This window comes from Aedes albopictus, chromosome 2, assembly GCF_035046485.1.
Source record: "Aedes albopictus strain Foshan chromosome 2, AalbF5, whole genome shotgun sequence".
Taxonomy (NCBI): Eukaryota; Metazoa; Arthropoda; class Insecta; order Diptera; family Culicidae; genus Aedes; species Aedes albopictus.
The window spans coordinates 244,655,884-244,675,493 of record NC_085137.1 but is presented as its reverse complement, the minus strand read 5'-3'; the positions used below and the strand labels follow the sequence as shown (position 1 = coordinate 244,675,493).

General features: G+C 41.0%; 1 protein-coding gene across 1 annotated transcript; it reads left to right on the top strand.

The window, feature by feature from the left end:
- The first annotated feature begins 1,225 nt into the window (after positions 1 to 1,225).
- On the top strand, positions 1,226 to 18,912 carry LOC115258536 (leucine-rich PPR motif-containing protein, mitochondrial). Its single transcript, XM_029858671.2, has 5 exons — positions 1,226 to 1,420; positions 1,598 to 1,779; positions 1,839 to 2,184; positions 14,922 to 16,764; positions 17,103 to 18,912. Exons 1-5 carry the CDS (start codon positions 1,284 to 1,286, stop codon positions 18,750 to 18,752), a joined length of 4,158 nt encoding a protein of 1,385 aa, XP_029714531.2. The 5' UTR covers positions 1,226 to 1,283; the 3' UTR covers positions 18,753 to 18,912.
- Positions 18,913 to 19,610: the final 698 nt, after the last annotated feature.

The window sequence follows — 19,610 nt, the reverse complement described above, 5'->3', positions numbered from 1 at the left end:
CGCGCGGTTAGATTTGATCCGGTAGATAAAGCCGAGTAGAGCAGGAATTGTTCACCAAACAGTAGGGTGACCAGATTTGGATAAAACAGGTAATGTGTTTGTGTGTTTTTTTTAATGAGACTGACATGATAAGAATTGTTTTATAGGATGGACAAAAACAGCGCTTTCTCAAATTTTCCCACGTTCACCTACGGTGCTGTGCCATTGGCTGAACGACGAGCAAAATGGTTCAGTTGGAAGCGCGGCTTTGAAATTTGTTTGAGAGCTTCAAAGATTACTGACTCCGAAGAGAGAAAGGATTTGTTGTTAGCGAAAGGCGGATTTGAACTGCAAGAGATATTTTTTAATATACCTGGGGCAGATGTGGCCACTGATATTGAAAATAACATCGATGCGTATTCGGTTGCCATCGAGAAGTTGGACGGTTACTTTGCTCCGCAGCGTCATGAAGCGCATGAACGCTACATTTTCTGGGCCATGAAACCAGAACCAGAAGAGAGTTTAGAGAAGTTCTTGATGCGTGCTCAAATGCATGCCAGTAAATGCAACTTTGGGAAGTCGTCGACAGAGAGTTCTGGTATTGCCGTGATAGATAAGTTACTCCTATTTGTTCCCAGTCATCTCCGAGGGAAACTTTTGTTGGAGATTGACCTGACCGTAGAAAAAGTCATGCAACAGGTCAGCGCCAAGATGTTATATCAGGATCAGGTATAGGCGTGTCAATGACGTGATTCTACCGGCCGCTTCAGTATGGCCTCCAAGCAATTTTATGAATGAAAATTTGACAGGAAGTGGCGTCCTAACCCGTGAAAATCAATATCATCAACAACAATGTTATCACTTCGTAAAATGGCTCATTGGCGCTGGACTAGGTTCAGTAAACTCGTTCAAAACCTGGTAATAAAATTTACGAATGAACCAAAAAGGGGTACTCACTAAACAGATTAAATTGCTGCGTAAGCCATGATTTTCTGCTTATTTGAAATGTTTCATGATTTTGCGAATGAAATAATCAAAGATTGCCTCGGCGATAGCGATGTTCAATCAGTTTAATCAGTTTACGCTGAAGTGAATCCCCCTAGTGTACTCAAACGTTTGAAACATTTCACTCAGCGGTGTCCGAAGATCCATATAACCTTACTTTATAAACACCCTTGGCAACACATGTTTTTTTTTTTTCACTCGAAAAGATCTCACAAACACACAGAACTCCCGTGGTGCTAGCAAGCTGTCAAACCGTCGAGAAGAATCTTCCTCGCGTTTTTCTCTGCGTAACACAAAACATGGCCTCGATTTTACGGTCCAGCAAATTTGTGCGATATTTCGCGGGTTTCGCTCGGAACATCGTGTTCAACACGGTCCGCGAAACGGAGGGAAGCCTCCTGCAGCATTCGCAGTGTTTGTGCGGCAACTCGGTCAGGTAAGCGGCGGTTTTTCGTGAGTGGAAAGCAGTGGTGACTGCACCAGCCTCTGCTGCCGGCAAAACCTCGTTACGCAACGAAAGCGACGGATTGCAGCAATGGATCCCCATGCATGCTGGTGCATCATGGGTTAAAAATGGTGAATGAAATAAGTTAAACACTTTGCTTTGTTCCAGTGGATTTGCTTCAACTGCTGCCAGTTCGAGCCAGGGTCTCGATAGGTCCCTGAAGCGACTCGATGAAGATGTTCGTCGATCGGGTCGAATCTCAAGGCGTGATCTGGAGGATGTTTTGGAGGAGATACGGATGAACCGTTCGGCTACCAGTGCCCAATCGTTGTTGGTCATTCGGTGTTGTGGTAAGATAAGCAAATTATGCGTGCAAACGGATGCAACTGAAGGTTTTTTTTTTATGTAGGCAATCTGGTACCGGAGGAATTGCCAGAAGTTCGAACGGCTTTGGTGCAGGAAATCTGGAAAACGCTTAACAATCTGAACGTGGCAATGGATGTGTCCCATTTCAATGCTCTGCTGCGGGTGTATCTGGACAATGAGCATCCGTTTTCGCCGACGGATTTTCTGGCCGATCTGAAAGCGAAGGGAATCGAACCGAACAGGGTTACCTATCAGCGGTTGATCTCCCGGTACTGCCAGGAGGGGGACATTGACGGGGCCACCAAGATTCTCGAATACATGCGCGAAAAACAGCTTCCGGTCAACGAGTACGTGTTTAATGCGCTGATCATGGGCCATTCGCAGGCTGAGTAAGTATACTTTGATTTTTTTATGTAAGGTACACCGGGGCAAGATGAAACACGATGTTTTGAAATAGATTTCAATACAATTTGGAAATTGTTCCTTCACTAAAAGATTGTTTGAATCAAAACCTATGTGTTACGGCGATCAAACCGTTTATCATCATTAGAAAACATAATGTTAACCCGCTGTTCCATCTTGCCCCACCCGTTTCAACTTGCCCCGGTGTACCTTATTGTAATTCACATTTTATTTTGTCAAAAGATGCCAGGTACCTTTAGTCATAAACAAACGAACCGAAACGGGACACTTGCAAATCAATAACAAATTTTGAAAACTTAACTACGTATAAGTAATGCTACACCATTGATTATACGTCTTTTTCAAAATTTGTTACTGAAATCATGTTTGGACGTTTTACAAAACTGGTCAATGATGCATGCTTGTTGCTTCAGACGTTTTAAGCTGAGCAGCCTTGGTTTTATCAAAAATCAAGGCATAGTTGAGTGTTCATTATCAAACAATCGTAAGCTGCACACGAACACGAAATCTCATTGGCGTCATCGAGAACGTGTATTCGGGCCATTCGGGCGCGCTTGCATGCTTGTTTTGTTCTTTCCAGGAAATAGCACTTCTGTATCGTCCTTTATGCCAAACGTACTGGCCCCACTAGCTGAATTAGTTTCGCCGGAAATTCAGGTTCTGACATTTCCTGTCAAAGCTTATTTCTTATCACTATGATCGATAAAAATCGTATGATCGATAAAAATCGATAAAAAAAGGTATAGGGTCTGGGACCATTTAGGCAGGAGCCCCTTTTTTGGACACTTGCTGCTATAACTCAGCCAATTTCCAACCGATTGACTTGAGTTTAGAGACACGATGAGATACGCACAGTATCTAACCATGTACAAAAAATCAAGTTAATCGGTTTGAAATTGACTGAGTTATAGCAGCAAGTGCCCAAAATAGGTGCTCCTGCCCAAATGGTCCCAGACCCTACTTGCATATCCCTTTTCCACACACGAACTGAAGTTTCACTTCCTTCATCTTATTGTATACCGGATTGCCAAATAGACTAGGATACTAGGATGAATCCCATCTAGAATCCCATACACCTGGTCTTTGTTATTGCAGATTAAAACTTTCAGTTTCCTTTGTCATGGATAGACCGAAGTTTCACTTCCTACATCTCATGGTAGACTGAATTCCTAAGGAATGAACTAAGATCACTCTCATCGACATGAAATGTTGTGAACGGCTAAATACTATATGTATCTCACCGCATTACAAAAAGTGTGGCAATTGGTTCAAAATTGGCTGAGTTATAGAAGAATCGTGCACAGAGAGGCCTGTCGAGATGGTACCACTTCCCTTTTTGGATCAGAGACAGATGAGAACTTTCGAATTCCCTGAGTAAAATCATATTAACATTCTATAAGCCTCTAATGATTCCTTTGAAAGCTTGAAACTTGGATCTCACAAAAAAATTCTCTGTTATGAATGGACTAGGATTTTGAATTTACTTCTATCTATTTAACCTATCTTTAACCCTTATGTGGCCGGCAGGGTACTCGACTCGAGTACTTTTTTCGATTTCAAATCTCGATATTTAAATGGTTATTAAGAGTAGAAAGTTGCATGCTAGGGTTGTGCTACTTTTCCCCGAATGTCGTTTCCCCTAACGCCGATTCCCCGAATGCCGTTTCCCCGAATGCCGTTTCCCCGAATGGTACTTTTCCCCGAATTACCCATTTCCCCGAATCACACCCTTCTTTATTTTATAGGCGGTTCTTTCAAGTTGTATTGCTCTTCAGACCTGCTGAAATACTGCTGAATGAAGAATGGTAATATGACTCCTTCTTTCCATTGCTGCTCGTTCTTTCTAGACCCAAATTGATTCCAACGACCTGTCTAACTATGGTAGGTTATCTTTTTGAATAACCGAGTTCGTAGGACACGAACATTTTGTGGCAAATGATCATTCCGAACAAGAAAGTAATATACCGTGCGGTACCCATATTCTGAACGGTTAAGGGAATCTCACAACAAACACTAAAATAAATGGAAATTCTTGTTGCTAGAGATAATTCTTCACATTCCATCAAATGTGTTTTTTGTCTAGCTAAATGTATAAAATAAATTAAATCTCATAATAACTTCCAGTCTCTGATCTGGACTGGACATATTTTTGTTTGTGGACGACGTGTTCCTAATCATGGACACCATAAGAAGCCGTGGTCCTAATTCTGAACACATACTTATTATGTAGAAACACATTCTCTACGTTCGCAGTTCAGTCAAAAACGATATGTTTTGTAACGATTAGATAATAGAGGGGCTTATAAAATTAACACCTCAACCCTCAATTCAATATATGCTTCATAAAAGGAAAATCTATTTTGCGTTAGCCGACTGTTCCGAATATGGAGCTGTCTATAATATGGTGCTCGCACGGTATAGTCTTTTGGGGGAAACGGGTCATTCGGGGAACTGACTTTCGGGGAAACGGGCCATTCGGGAAACTGGCGTTCGGGGAAACGACATTCGGAGAACCGGCATTCGGGGAAAAGTAGCACTATCGCATGCTAGATCTAAGAACTCGTGAATATTCATCGTCTACTAAAGGAATTAACCGAATTTTCAAGTGAGGCGGGGCAGGGAGAGGGGTTTCCATTTTTTATTACGTGGAATGCAGGCAGGATACCCGGGTACCCACGAATCTGAGATCATATATCTGTCAATTTTCCACCGATTTTAGAAATTTTTGGCTCATTTAACTCAGAAACTCATTATCTATCAAAAAAATATTTGATTGGACCGATCTGATCACCGTGGTTTTCGAAAAATCCGGAGCATGTTCTTATTCCATATTAAAGCCCACATTGTTGAGCCTAGGATACCGCAAAGTGGCCATGGCCAGCCATGGCCCCACGGAAAGCCTGATCCGAAATCATAATCATTTCATTTCATTTTATTTTCAAGTTATTTTAGAACTACAAATGGAAATGTGATATAATTTCCGTAGCTAAGATTTGGACTTCCTTGCAGCAGCTTAGTTGTTCGATATTCAAAAATTTACTGGTAACATGGAATAAACTAAACATTGGAAAGGTAAAACTCTTGAAAACCCCTTCCGAAATTGGAAATAGAGTTGGGATAGTTAGAGGATAGGCATAAACATTCTTATGCTAATATCACAGTCTGTGCGCCACCAGTTGTTCTAGCAACGGGTTTGCTGAAGTTGCACATCTCATCCAGAACTTGGGAAGTACACGTTCGATCCATTCGTCGATGAGTTCCACTTTCTTCAGTGGAGTAAAACGATTGTGCTACTTTTCCCCGAATGCCGGTTCCCCGAATGTCGTTTCCCCGAATGCCGGTTCCCCGAATGGCCCGTTTCCCCCAAAGTCAGTTCCCCGAATGGCCCGTTTCCCCGAAAAGACTATATATTACATTCTTGTTCAAAATGATCACGTGTCCTAAAATGTCCGTGTCCTAGGACCTATGTTATTCAAAAAGATATCGTACCATAGTTAGACAGGTCGTTGGAATCAATTTGGGTCTAGAAAGAACGAGCAGCAATGGAAAGAAGGAGTCATATTACCATTCTTCATTCAGCAGGGTTTCAGCAGGTCTGAGGAGCAATAGAACTTGAAAGAACCGCCTATAAAATAAAGAAGGGTGTGATTCGGGGAAATAGGTCATTCGGGGGAAAAGTACCATTCGGGGAAACGTCGTTCGGGGAAACGGCGTTCGGGGAAACAACATTCGGGGAACCGACATTCGGGGAAAAGTAGCACAACCGAGTAAAACTAATCCTAATCATCTTCAGTAATTGGTTTTGTTTGACCTGGAGTTTCTTCCGATTAGTAGCGGCGGAATCGAACCAGGCAGGAAAACCGTATTGTCATCGATGGCATGAACATCAATTCGTAGAGGAGTAGTTTCGACTTCGTGTTGGCCCCAGATGCAGATTTTTTGCTACGGGCTTCGCCTTCGAATGAAGAAAATAGCTTGAGATTTACTAGCGTATGTTTTGATCTTCCATTTTCGTTGTTAGTTTTTGATAGCGTTCTGGGCTTCTTGGAGTTTAGTAACTACGATAACTGGATCCGAATCCGCTGCAATGTACCCGGTGTCATCGGCGAAAAGAAAATAGTGTATGCCATCTAGCATCACCAGGTCGGTGGTGAAGATATTGTAAAGAGTTGGACTCAAAACTACACCTTGAGGTACGCTAAAGGGTACCTACTTCGTGTCTGTTGGATGTATGACCATTAACAGTCACGTGGTAGGATCGGTTTATCAGGAATGAACGAATAATTTTCAAGATGTAAGAAGGGAAGTTCCCAAGTAGCATCTTGCTATATGGAGTTGTATGCCTTCTCAACATCCAAAAGCACCATGCCTGATGACTTCCTCATAGCAAAATTATTTCGAACCTCCCTCACAAGACGGGTAAGCTGGTGATTGGCAGAATGCCCCCTTCTGAAGCCAAATTGGACGTCGGCGATGATCCGCGTGTTTTCTAGGTTTTTATCGACACATTTCAAGATTATGCGCTCGAGATGCTTATTAAAGGCAGAGAGAAGGCTAATTGGCATGTAATTGGTCGCATTCGTGGAGTCCTTGTTTGGCTTCAGGATGGCGACTACCACAGCGTGCTGTCCTCACCAGGAGACTTCTTCGCCTTGAGTCTGCGGATTATCTGGATAACCTCTTTCGGATGTATCATAGATTGTCGGCGTTAAGCCAGAGAGGACCCTGTGTCTTTTTCGTTATTTCGAGAAAAACGACTTTAAAGTTTACAACTCTGTAAATTTTAAGTTTTTCAACAAGTTTTCTTGAATATTTCTCATAAATCTTAATAGCTATTCATCAAAGCATCACTCTGTACTGGTCACGAAAAACCGTAAAAATTAAGCTAAAAACCGAGCAAATGTTAAGTAATTGATTGAACTTGGTCCACTCTGACTGAATGAATTTTGACAAACCTACAATCAACCACATTACACACTTAAGTTCTTACATATTTGATGAAAAATTAATGCACAGAAAGGACGACAACTAACAGGAGTGTTGCATGTGTAAACCGAAAGTTTGAAATTTGATTTTTTTTGTTATTACTATTATTAAATTGCTATTATTACTATTATTAAATTGCTGATGATAGCATTTTTTCAATTATTATGTTCAGTCAGAGTGAACCAAGTACAACAGTTCAATATTAAAAATTCTTAACAAAACATAATAATCAGCTCTAAATTAAATTTTATGGTTGGTTCAACGTACTTTTAGTGATTCACTATTGTCGTCGCGGTTGAAACCCGAAGTTTCACCACACGCGACAATCGAGTTTTCTCCAAATCCATACGTGAAACCTAACGTCGGACGTAGTGCGCTGGGCAGCGGATCTGGCCCTCTATCCAGCGCACTTTGCTCGACGTACGTCCGACGCACGATTTGGGAGAAAAATCGATTTTCGCGTGTCAAAAATTCCGATTTTCAACTGCACGAACAATACTTTTCCACATTGTAACAGTGCCATGTTCAGGGATGGCAAAAATACTTTTTTCTCTTTTCCGTTCATCGATACTGGCAGTAAAATAAAAACAAAACAACGGCAGCACCAATACCATCAGACGCCGCGCCGACGGCAGTCAAGCAGCAGACGCTTGATGGTTTTCGCATCCCCACGAAAACATTATGAGCAGTCATGCTGAGGCGGGTGATTGCGAAAAATGTCAAATATTTTCAACTGCTAATAACTCAATTGTTTTAATAAATAATTTAAATCGATTTGCACAAATAGCTAGAGCACACTCCTAGCTTTGTGATACATGTAAAGAAGTTTGTCTGGAAGCGGTTTGAATCGCAGAAAAATGCGAAAACGGGAGAGACAGAAATTTTTGTCGTCGTTGTGCTCGAGTACTGGCGCTCTCGCGCTTGGAAACCGTTTCGAGGAAGAAGGCTGCAGGAAAAAAAATGTTATGACATTTAGTTTTCGAACAGTTTGAGTTTGGCTGGGCCTATGATGTTCGTGTGGAAAAATGTCAAATGTACAGCCGGTAACCGTTTTTTCCAGTACATTTCTCATCCCTGGCCATGTTTATTTATTTATTTATTTATTTATTTCGTCAAATATTGTAGATTACATACTTAATGTATAGATACTTATATACGATTGTTATTCTAGGTGTCGTTAGATCCACCATTTAGAATCTTTCTTAATAATGGTCTTGACATAGTTAAATCAATTATTTCGCAGTATTTGTAGATAATGCAATTCTTAATTAAATGCATTAAAACTATTATTTTCATCAATGTTGTCACTTGGTCCCCTCTGACTTGACGCCGACCAATTGTAACTAATACTCCCCTTCAACAAGTAGATCTTCGAACAACCTCACGAGATTTCGGGATCCCATTTTCGTCTGTCAATGTAGAAGTTAATCTTTGCTTTTGATATAATGATGCATTATTGCGCATTTAGTTCACCACTGGACTGCGCTCTCAGTTTTTATAATATAAATCCGTTATATATAAATCCAGTTAATGTTTTCGGCGCACTATTTCTTTGATTTATACTGAATAAGTGCTCTGAACACACCGAGTTCATTTGTTGCAATAGCGCACTTTTATTTACGTTTTCACACTTTTGAAAACTCGTGCGATAGTCAAGTGGTGCATTAAATGCACTATACCAGCGTTTCTCAAACTATGGGTCGCGACCCACTGGTGGGTCGCATGCTCATTTTTGGTGGGTCGCAAAGTCATTATTAACTTATGTCGAATTCTATTGCTAGCCATTTTCTAATTTTCTCTTGGAGAAACCATTTCTAGAATAGTTATTTCAAGAGTTTTGGTTTCTCCTTAATTGTATTCAAAATGTAGTATTATAAGTCTTGTCTGGAGTTTATTGAATATTGAAACTACTGTCTGCGTTCTGAAATCGATTCTAAATCCAAGAGTTTTCAATTGGAAGTTTTAAGATTAGAATAAAACTTTAGATTTGAGTTGTGTTCTGAAAAAAAAAAAAAATAGTTCAAGTTGTTGCTTGCAGTTAGTATTTTCTGTTAGAATTAAACGACAGTTTCAGCAGTTAAAATATCAAAAAATTAGAAATACCAAAAATCAGCAACAAATAACCAAACTTCGACAAGAAACCTTACCTCTACCGAACTTCAGTTAAGTTAAACTTCTTGTGAAATTCGCATGAATGTCGATAATTTGAACTGAGCTGAACCACTGGAAAGTGATTTCAATAAAGATGGAAATAATATAAGAGTGTATGAAGGATCTAATGAAAAATTTCAAGAGAACTCATCTGACTATCCAGCAGTACTATAATTCTAAAAACTACTTGACGTTCACCCACTCGCTGTGAATATTTATAGTATTTCAATCGATATTTAATTTGAAAATAGATTTTAAAGTTCTGCAGAAGCATAAAATTACAATTTTATTTGGAGCCAGACTGGTTAACCTTCCGTTAATCGCGCTGTTGTACTTTGTACAACACATGAGAATTATTGACTATTACTTTGAAACCATCTTTTCTATCTATGTCAACCCCAAATGTATTCTACAGGAATCTTAGGGGTCATTCAAAAATGACGTCCATAGTTTAGGGGGGAGGGGGGGGTCTGAGAAAGTGTGACACTCCATGTATAAGGTATACGAAAAAGCGTGACAGAGGGGGGAGGGGGGGTCTAAAATTCCCGAAAAATGATGGACGTCATATTTGAATCGCCCCTTATTTGAAATATTATAAGACCTTTTTTGAAAACAGTATAACTCCTTATAATGCGGAAAATTGAAAATCGCAATATGAAGAACGTACTATATTTAAGATAAGATAGACAGTTGAATGTGAATTAGTGTATTTGAAAATCTAAATGATCTAGAAATATGGTGTCTTCGGCAAAGTTACTTGGGATATCAAGGGCCTTCGCGAGGTGATCTGAGAAATTCAGATTTCAACCGATAGGCGGCGTTAGTGAGCATGTAATTTTTATAACCCATATAACTCAGGATCCTGAGTACTTAGAAAGATGGTGTCTTCGGCAAAGTTGTTTGGTTGGTTAAACACTAACTGATGGAGACAAGTATGATGTGGAATTCCACATCCAGGTGGCGCAAGTGAGTACTCAAATATTATAACTCATATATCTCGAGATCCTGATTACTTAGAAAGAAGATGTCTTCAGCAAAGTTGTTAAGTAGATCGAACACTAACTGATGGAGAGCCGTATGATTTGAAACTCCACATCTAGGTGGCGCTAGTGGGTATTCACATTTTATAACTCATATGTCTCAGGACCGTGATTACTTAGAAAGATGGTGTCTTCTGATAAGTTGTTTAGTAGATAAAACACTAACTGATGAAGACAAATATGACGTGCAATTTCACATCCAGGTGGCACTAGTGAGCATTCCCATTTTATACCTCATATATCTCAAGATCCTGATTACTTAGAAAGATGATGTCTTCGACATTGTTGTGTGATGGATAAAGGATGGATGTACTTATCCCGTGACATTGACAACCTTAAGATAGAGTATATTGAAATACGACGGTCAGATATTGAATATTTTACTAAGCACTTTAACTTCATGTAAAATTAACCAATCAAGTGCGAATTTAAACAAATTATAATAAACTAGTTGCGTAATTTTCAAATTTTGAAAACTTTCGGAAGTATAAAAATTTACAGGTCGATGATTTTTTTCTAGATGAATAATAACACGTTCATGATTTTGCAAATTTACAACTAGCGTCTTCTGGTGGCAGAAGCACGAATCAAATGGTCAATCAACTGAAAGCCCTTGATCTACCAACCAACCTTGCCAAAGATATCAACTTCCCAGGTAATCAGACTCGGAGATATATAAGATATAAAATTTGCATACTCATTAGCACCACTTACTGGCGAAATATTGATTTCAACGACCCATCAACCAAATGCACTTAACCTATTTGACAACTTTGCCGAAGCCACCATCCCTCTTCTAGTAACCAGGATCCTGAGAACTATTGCATATACATTTTTAATGTTCACTAGCGTCATCTAGTGGTGAAATTACGATTCAAACGGACAACTATCTGTAAGTTTTCGATCTTTTAGAAAGTCGGCACGAGAGGTAATTTCCTCCATTTGGTCTTTGATTTACCAAACAACTTTGCCCTTTGGCACCCTTTTACACCATCTTTTTGAGTAAAATGGAGCTTCGTGGCCGTTCGGTTAGCGTTACCAAGCATACCGCACCATGCTATCCACTGGTGTATGTAATGTATGTCGTGTCCATGGTCTAGTTGTTGTTGTTGTTTGTTTTATTACCAGGGATTTTAACCTTTTATGGGTCATTCATCCCATCCATGGTCTAGTGTTAAGTTCTGTTCAGTCTGTACAGCCTCTGGCTGAAGACGGTGTCCCGTGCCTTTTTAATCGGGATCCTGAGCTACAGGAGATTAAAAATTTACATGCTCACTAGCGCCTCCTAGAGGTGGCATTTGAAATCAAACTGTCACTCATCTATAAGCCCTTGATATACCAAACATCTTTTCCGAAGACACTATCTTTCTAAGTAATAAGGGTCAAGAGATACATAATATATAATATTTACGTGCTCACTGGCGCCGCCCAGTGATGAAATTTCAAATTAAACTGCGAATCATCCGTAAGTACTTAACCTACCAAACAACTTTGTCAAAGACACCATCTTTCTAAGTTCTCAGGTTCCCAAGATACATAGGATATAAAGTTTATTTGCTCACTAGCGTCGCCTAGTGGTGGAATTTCCAATTAAAATAATATGTAAGCCAATAATCTGTAAGCCGTTTACCTACCAAACAACTTTACCGAAGACAACATCTTTCTAAGACATCAGGATCGTGAGATAAAAGATATAACATGAAATTGTTCACTAGCGCCGCCTAGTGGTGAAATTCCTTGTCCTTGACCTACTGAACAACTTTGTCAAAGACACCATCTTTCTAAGTAATCAGGATCTCGAGATACTTAGTATATAAAGTTTATTTGCTCACTAGCGCCGCCTAGTGGTGGAATTTCCAATTAAACGGCCAATAATCTGTAAGCCGTTGACTTACCAAACAACTTTGCTGAAGACACCATCTTTCTAAGACATCAGGATCCTGAGATATAAGATATAACATGATATTGCCCACTAGCGCCGCCTAGTGGACGTATTACGAATCAACTTTGTCAGCATCAAGTAGCCCATGAAATTTACAACAACTTTGCCAAAGACAGTAGTCCTCTAAACAATCAGGATCCTTAGATATTTCAGAATGTATGGGTGTTGTACAAAGTACAACGCGCGACTGCTCGCGTTACAAAAATTGGCGCGAGTACTGAAAGGTTAAATAGGGTGCCTGTACCAGTTATCGCACTACCTAAGAAAAACTATTTCTACAAAAATAAGAAGAAGACCGACGAATGTAAACAATAAGTCAAATGATTGATTTGTTTCAATACTTTACAGGAAAAATATAGAAACGGAGCCAAAACTACTTTTAGTATTTATTACGGCGTGTGCCAATGATAGGAACCCTGTACCAGTTATGGATACATTTGTTAATTTGGGTTCCACTTCGCACTATTTACATGCATTCCTTATGGAAGTTGCCATAACTGGTACACTATGGCGAAATAGGGTGCAAGGAGGCCGAAAAGTTAAGGAAAATGATTTATTTCTACCATAATTTAAGCAAATTGTGAAGTTTGAATGATTGCAATCATCTTTTGTGATCGTGATCTGTTGTTCACGATTTTTTTCTTGTTGATTTGTATCTTTAAAGGTTGAAAATCAACTATGGCGAATTTGAGGTACTATAGCCATAACTGGTACACTGAGCCTATATTAGAAACTTGGCATCTCATCTCAAATTTTTAAGGCTGAGAGCTAAATGATGTTTAAACTTGGTCACCTTAACCTTTCTAAGACTTTTCCAAAAAACTAAAAGAGCACTATATATAAGTTTGAGGGCTAGGTAACGTAAGTTTATTACAACCCATGAAAGTGATAAAATGTATTAATCTAAAATGACAGTCCAAATATGCAAAAACAAAATTACTTATTTTATAAATTTTCGTGCTAGTGGGTCGCCAAATTCTTTGAAAATCAAAAGTGGGTCGTAAGCTGAAAAAGTTGAGAACCCCTGCACTATACTAAGCCCTCTTGTCCACGGTGTATAACACTTAGAAGGTGATACACTCGATACACGGATCCGGAAAACTGACAGTTTTTTGTTGACGTAATTCCTATCGCTCAAAGGCGCGAACAAAATGATTTAGTACTCCACTGTGGGGTCTCCACATATATTCTGGCATGCTTACTCTCACTTGGAATCTGACGTTTGAGCGGTGCCGACACCTCCTAAACGTCAAATTTTCTGTGAGAGTAAGCAGGCCATCATAAATTCGTGCAGTGGACCATACATATAGGTAAATCCTGCCTTGTCTTGTTGTATACCGTGCTCCTCCTAACAAACATTTTTGCAGTAAAAGAGTGGAACAAACGACTCTTAAACAAACTACAGCTTATGAAACTGTTGTTTAGCTAGTTCTGTTTCTTGAACTGCCTTGTGTTATGCACGGCCTACTTTTTTATAAACTTATATATACTTATATACTACACTATACTACACTTTCAACGATTATTTCTATAACACAATATGGTGACAGAAACTGATTGTGTTGAAAGTTTTGCTATAAGGGACCATTCATAAACCACGTAGACTGAGGGCAGGGGGAGTTCTGGCCAAAGTCTACGCTCCATACAAATTTCGAAAGGACGAAAGTGTCTACGTGGTTTATGAACAGCCCCTAAGGCGAAACTAAATAAAAAATAGCATCATCAATGCAGACATGTATGAGTCCTGTTCAACGACGTAGGTTGAACATGCTCGAAGTTTCTGCATCTTGCTCTTGGGTAAGAACAAAATGCAGCAACTTCAACCTACGTCGTTGAACAGGACTATGGGTTGCATTGATCTTCTTCTTTTATTTTTTTATGACTCTACGTTCCAACTGGAACTTGGCCTGCTTCTTTTCAACTTAGTGCTCTTCGAGCACTTCCACAGTTATTACGAGGCTTTCTTTGCCTGCCATTGCATGAATTTGTATAATGTGATATACAATGATCCCAGAGCGTCGGGCAAATGTTCTCGACCAGATCAAGAATCGAACCCGCCGTCTCCGGATTGGCGATCTATATCTATAGCCTTAACCATTAGGCTAACTGGTAACTGGATTGCATTGATGTCATTTTTTTTTTATTGCGTATGGAAGATCCATATCGGGCTCTCCAGTTAGCCTAGTGGTTAAGGCTATGGATCGCCAATCCGGAGACGGCGGATTCGATTCCCGTTCCGGTCGGGAAAATTTTCTCGACTCCCTGGGCATAGTGTACATGCCTCACAATATACAAATTCATGCAATGGCAGGCAAAGAAAGCCTTTCATTTAAATAACTGTGGGAGTGCCCAAAGGACACTAAGTTAAAGCGAGGCAGGCCAAGTATCAGTGGGGACATAGAGCTATAAAGAAGAAGAAGATCCATACAAAATAAATATTAGAACCAATAATTCTCGGATACTTTTTCAAAACGACGTATAATACATGCAAACCCTTTGATACGTCGTTTTGAATAAGTATCCGAGAATTACTGTTTGCACAAACCTATTATTCTTCTATCACGAAACATATTTATCTTTTCAGCGATTTGGAATCGGCTACTGGAATCCTTGCTGTTATGTCGCAAGCCGGACTGCAGCCATCGGCCGATACCTACACGACGCTGCTGTGCGGATACGCCCGAAAGGGTAACGTGGACTACATCCTTAAAACGCTGGAGACCTGCGAACAGAGAGAAATCTATTTGCTCGATAAGGATCTGTTGGAGATTATCTATTCGTTGGCCACCAACGGTCACGCGGAAAAGATTGACCCATTGATTGCCAAGATCCGGAAGCAGGCCGGGTTCAACCAAGACGCGGTGAATGTGATCTTGAGGTTGATCAACCGTGGCCAGGAAGATGCTGCGTTCAAGGTGCTGAAAACAATGCCGAGAGCCACTAAAAACGATGGGGAATTGGCAAACACCGGAGGTTTCTTGGTTAAACAATTGATTAAAGCGAAGCGACCCATCGGAAAAATCCTTTCGATTTGTGAGGAACTGACCAGCTCGGGTATGAACTCCAACGCCTATCTGATTGCTTTGGAGACTGCATTGAAGAATGGAATCGTCGATTCGGCGTACGCCCTTTTGAAAGCCTTAAACGAACAGAACCACCCCGTTAGGCAGCATTACTTCTGGCCACTGTTGTGCGCCAACGATCAACCTCGGCCGGAGGGAGTCCTTAACGTAATAAGAACGATGATTCAGGAGTTTAATGTACAACCCAGTAGTGAAACCATTCGGGAATATGCAATTCCCAATATGGGAATGAACAATCACGAAGAAGTGATCCAACTGCTACGGAGTGTTGGTATTTCCTCAGCCGTGGCTAGTTCCGGATGCGTTTTTGTCGCCTTGGAGAACAATAACCTGAAGGATGCGGCCAACATTGCCTCTCGGTACAAGGCTTTCTATTCACCGGGAGTTTATCGAAAGCCGTTGACTTCGGCGTTGGCTCAATCACAGGACTTCAATTCCTACATCCGGTTCACGCGCCACTTGTATGACAATTTGCTGAGATTGAATGCAAAGGAGGAAATGAACGAACAAGCTGGTGAAAGCGAAACCAGTTTGCCGAATATTCAAGCGGAAGTCCTCGGGTCTTTGATCTACGATGTCGCGGTGGTTTTCAAGAACAAACGTGTTGAAGCACTGGAAAAGGTCCTGTCCGGATTCGTGAGCCAAGGTCTGTCCATTAGCAATTCACAAGCGGAAAGAATTCAGGAAAAACTAGGAGCTGAAATGACGACCGAAATTTCCACCATGCTGAGTAAACTGGCCGCAGGAGATTTGGAACCCGTTCAGTTGGAAAGCATGGGCCAAAGGACAAAAACACCCACATCTAACCTCTCGGTCCCTCAGTTGGAACGCCTGATAGCCAATTTACAAGAACGCGGAGAGAATGCCAATTCCCTGAAGAACCAACTTATCCGCAATGTGATCCGTGCGAATGATGTTGCCAAAACGGAAGAGATCCTAGCTCGTCTTGAGGAAGACAGTTACGTCGTTCCGCCCGGAGTGTACGCCCAGGTGATCGAGTTGTACGCCAACAGCGGAAAGGTAGAAGAATCCTTCGCACTCCTCGAGAAAGTCAAAGCGAAACTTCCGGACTTTGAGCTGGACGATACGAAAATTGTTCGCCTGGCGCAAGCTTTGCTTAATCAGGACCGATTCGACGATGCCCTGAAGTTTATCGCAACCAACAAGGCCACGACCGATCGCACCGAAAAGGAGGTAGATTTCAACTACAACAGTGCCTGCTGGCGGCTATTGAACACGTTGGCCGAGAAGGGACAGAGCGAAGAAGTTAATAAGCTTTTCCAGCAGCTGCTGGACAACGGATACATCACGGTACAGAACATTTTCCTGGGATCGTTGATCAAGGTGAGCTTTATTTATTTATGTGTTTGCTACAGTTGGACAGGACGACCTATTTTGTGGGAATTTTCGCCTTTAACTCGTTGTCATCCGGAACTTTGGTGTACATTGACCGGCATTTTTTTCAACATGCCTTGTTCATTGCATCTTTCTGGCATTGGCTGAATGCTGGGTTCGCCTAGAGTGCAGCAAGCCTATATCTTTCAAGCTGGCTACTAAAATGGTCATCATGAGGGAACTTTAATAAAAATTCTATGACAAAAAAATCACGTCGTGCGTTCTCTGTTCTAACTATACTAAGTTTATACTTGCTCTGTAGTTTCTAACATCTTGTTTTATTTCAGGTTCACATCGTCAAAAATGATGTCCAGACGGCCATTGCGGTATTTGAGGAAATTTGTCAAAAGTATCGCACCACGCCATGGAAAGCGGAACTTACCTGTCGGTTGATCCAAGCGGAGGATGCCACCAATCTGCAGCGCTTGACCGATCTCAGCACCGAAGTTCACGGTGAAGTGAACAGCTTGTACGATTTGGTGTTTGCGTTTGTGGACTGTGGCCGTATTCGTCAGGCTAGGAAAATTCTGGAAACGCCTGGGCTTCGCTCCCGTGGCCAACGCATTGAGAGTGCCTGCGAACGTTATCACGTCGAAGGAAAGACTCAGAGCTTGGAAGGTCTCATGGAAGCTACGAAAGATTTGAACCACATCGATCGATCGGCCATTTATCACAAACTGCTCAAAAGCTACATCAACGATAAACAACCGGAAAAGGCTCTGGGTCTATGGACCAAAATGCAGGAAGAAGACCAGACCCCAACGGACGAATTTCTGGTCGAACTTTCCAACTTTTTGAAAGCAAATGGATACGAAGTACCATTTGTGGCTCCGAATGCTAGCCCAGTCAAAAAAGCGATTCAAGCAGCACCAAAAACCAAACAAACTGAAACGAAACCTGTTGATGTCAAGAAATCAGTTTCGCCAACTCTGAAGGAGTTCAAAGCAGCATCCAAGGCGGGCGATGCTGATCGGTTGCTGGCGGCCCGAGAAAAGTTAACCGAAGGCGATAAATTGAATCTTACAGAACAATCCATGGTGGTGGAAGCTCTGGTCAATCGCGATAGATTGAATGAAGCTTCTAAGTTGGTGCTTAAAATGCTAGAACAAAATCTCCATCCGATTCCACGGATTTTCAAATATTTCCTCAACAAACTGGCAGCTTCCGGTGATTTGAGTACTTTTGAGCGCATTGGTGGGATGATCTCGGATGAAGTGAAGCGACTGATCTCTTTCGACAACCGCCTGTGCCACGCCCACATTGCCGGCGGCAACGTAGAACAGTATATGAAGAAACTGGAAGCCACAGCTAATGCAATCAAAACAAAAGAAGAAGCCGAAATCGCGGCAAAGCATTTCCCGATCGGTGGAGCCTCTGGAATTCTGACCAAACATCCGGAAATGCATGATCGCTACAAGGCGGTCGCCGAAAAGTACGTTAAATACGATCTTATTGCTCCGATGAATGCCCTCTGGACGTATCACTTCATGATGAACAACGAAGTGGAAGCCCAACAGATCTGGGATCAGTTCTTGATCAACAGCTCCAGGGTTATGTTCCAGAAGATTATCCAACAGGCCCGGGAAACGAACGACGATGCCATGGTGCGTCGCCTTATCGATCAGCTCAAGGATTCCAAGGTGACGGAAAATGGCATGGGAATCATCTACAGTTGTTTGATCGATGCCCTGGTCATCAAGGGACAAGCCGCCCAAGGTTTGGAAGCCCTGAAGGATGGCCTCAAGGTTATCTGCCTGGAGCACTTTAACCGATCGGCTCTGAGGCGGCTTAAGGATTGCGCGGTGGCTGCTGGACACGATTTTCCCTACACGATTCCGGACCGAACGGCCAACAAGGCACATGACACATCCAGCAGCAGCAGTGGAAGCAGTAGCAGCAGTGATGACGATGTCGGCCGGGCTAGAGGTAGCAACTAAGAGCATATTCCTAGGTAAGTTACTTAGGTACAAGCCACGCGAGCATTATGGAAATTGCAGAAAGCTGTTGCACCAAGAAGCATTGTTGTATTGTAATAGTTTGTCATACACCACCCCAAATTAGTTTTAAATAGATATATCAAAATATGCTGGAACTTCATTTATTGGAATGCTTGAAAATAATAATTTTATAATCCGAAATCCCTGGCGCAAAAACTTGGTTGTTGAATTTCTTTCACATTTGACATGAGGAAACACTTAATACTCGCATGGAAACGAACGACCGGTGCGAAAATGGGTGGATAACGAAATTAAAACTAGTTAACGACGCGCTATTGCGTGGGTAGTATGGAGCCCATCAGTGGGGTTAGTCTTAGTGAGATTAACGTGATCATCACAGAGGTTCCCAAACTTTTTGCTATCGCGGCGCCTTTTGACATTTCGAAAAATTTCGCCTTTTACAAACACTATTTTTTTAAATTTTAACACAATTTTTACTTCAATACTTCAAAGACAAAATCGTGAAAAACAACTTATATAATGTTTTCTTAAAATCCAGACAAAATTTGGAAAACTAAGTAAATTTCCTTTTTTTAAATAAATTTCTCAGTGATAACATAAATATTTGCAAGCCTCCAAAAATCATGTTGATTACATGGCAGAAACTATATAAATAAGCAAAAACAACCTTAGATGTACAGGTAGAACAAGCTGCTGATTTTTAATAAATAAGCCAAACACTCTAAAGCGTTTGCAATTATTAAAGAATTCTAATTGAATTGAAATGACTTTACAGATCTTGACCAAAGTTTCAATTTTTAACGAAAATTGAAAAGCAACACTTTCAAATACTTTTTT

Excerpts from the sequence above, each read along its gene's own strand:
- LOC115258536 (XM_029858671.2), top strand. The coding sequence starts at position 1,284 with ATGGCCTCGATTTTACGGTCCAGCAAATTTGTGCGATATTTCGCGGGT. Across the intron at positions 2,185-14,921 it reads ATGGGCCATTCGCAGGCTGA|CGATTTGGAATCGGCTACTG; the intron begins GTAAGTATACTT and ends TTATCTTTTCAG. Across the intron at positions 16,765-17,102 it reads TCCTGGGATCGTTGATCAAG|GTTCACATCGTCAAAAATGA; the intron begins GTGAGCTTTATT and ends GTTTTATTTCAG.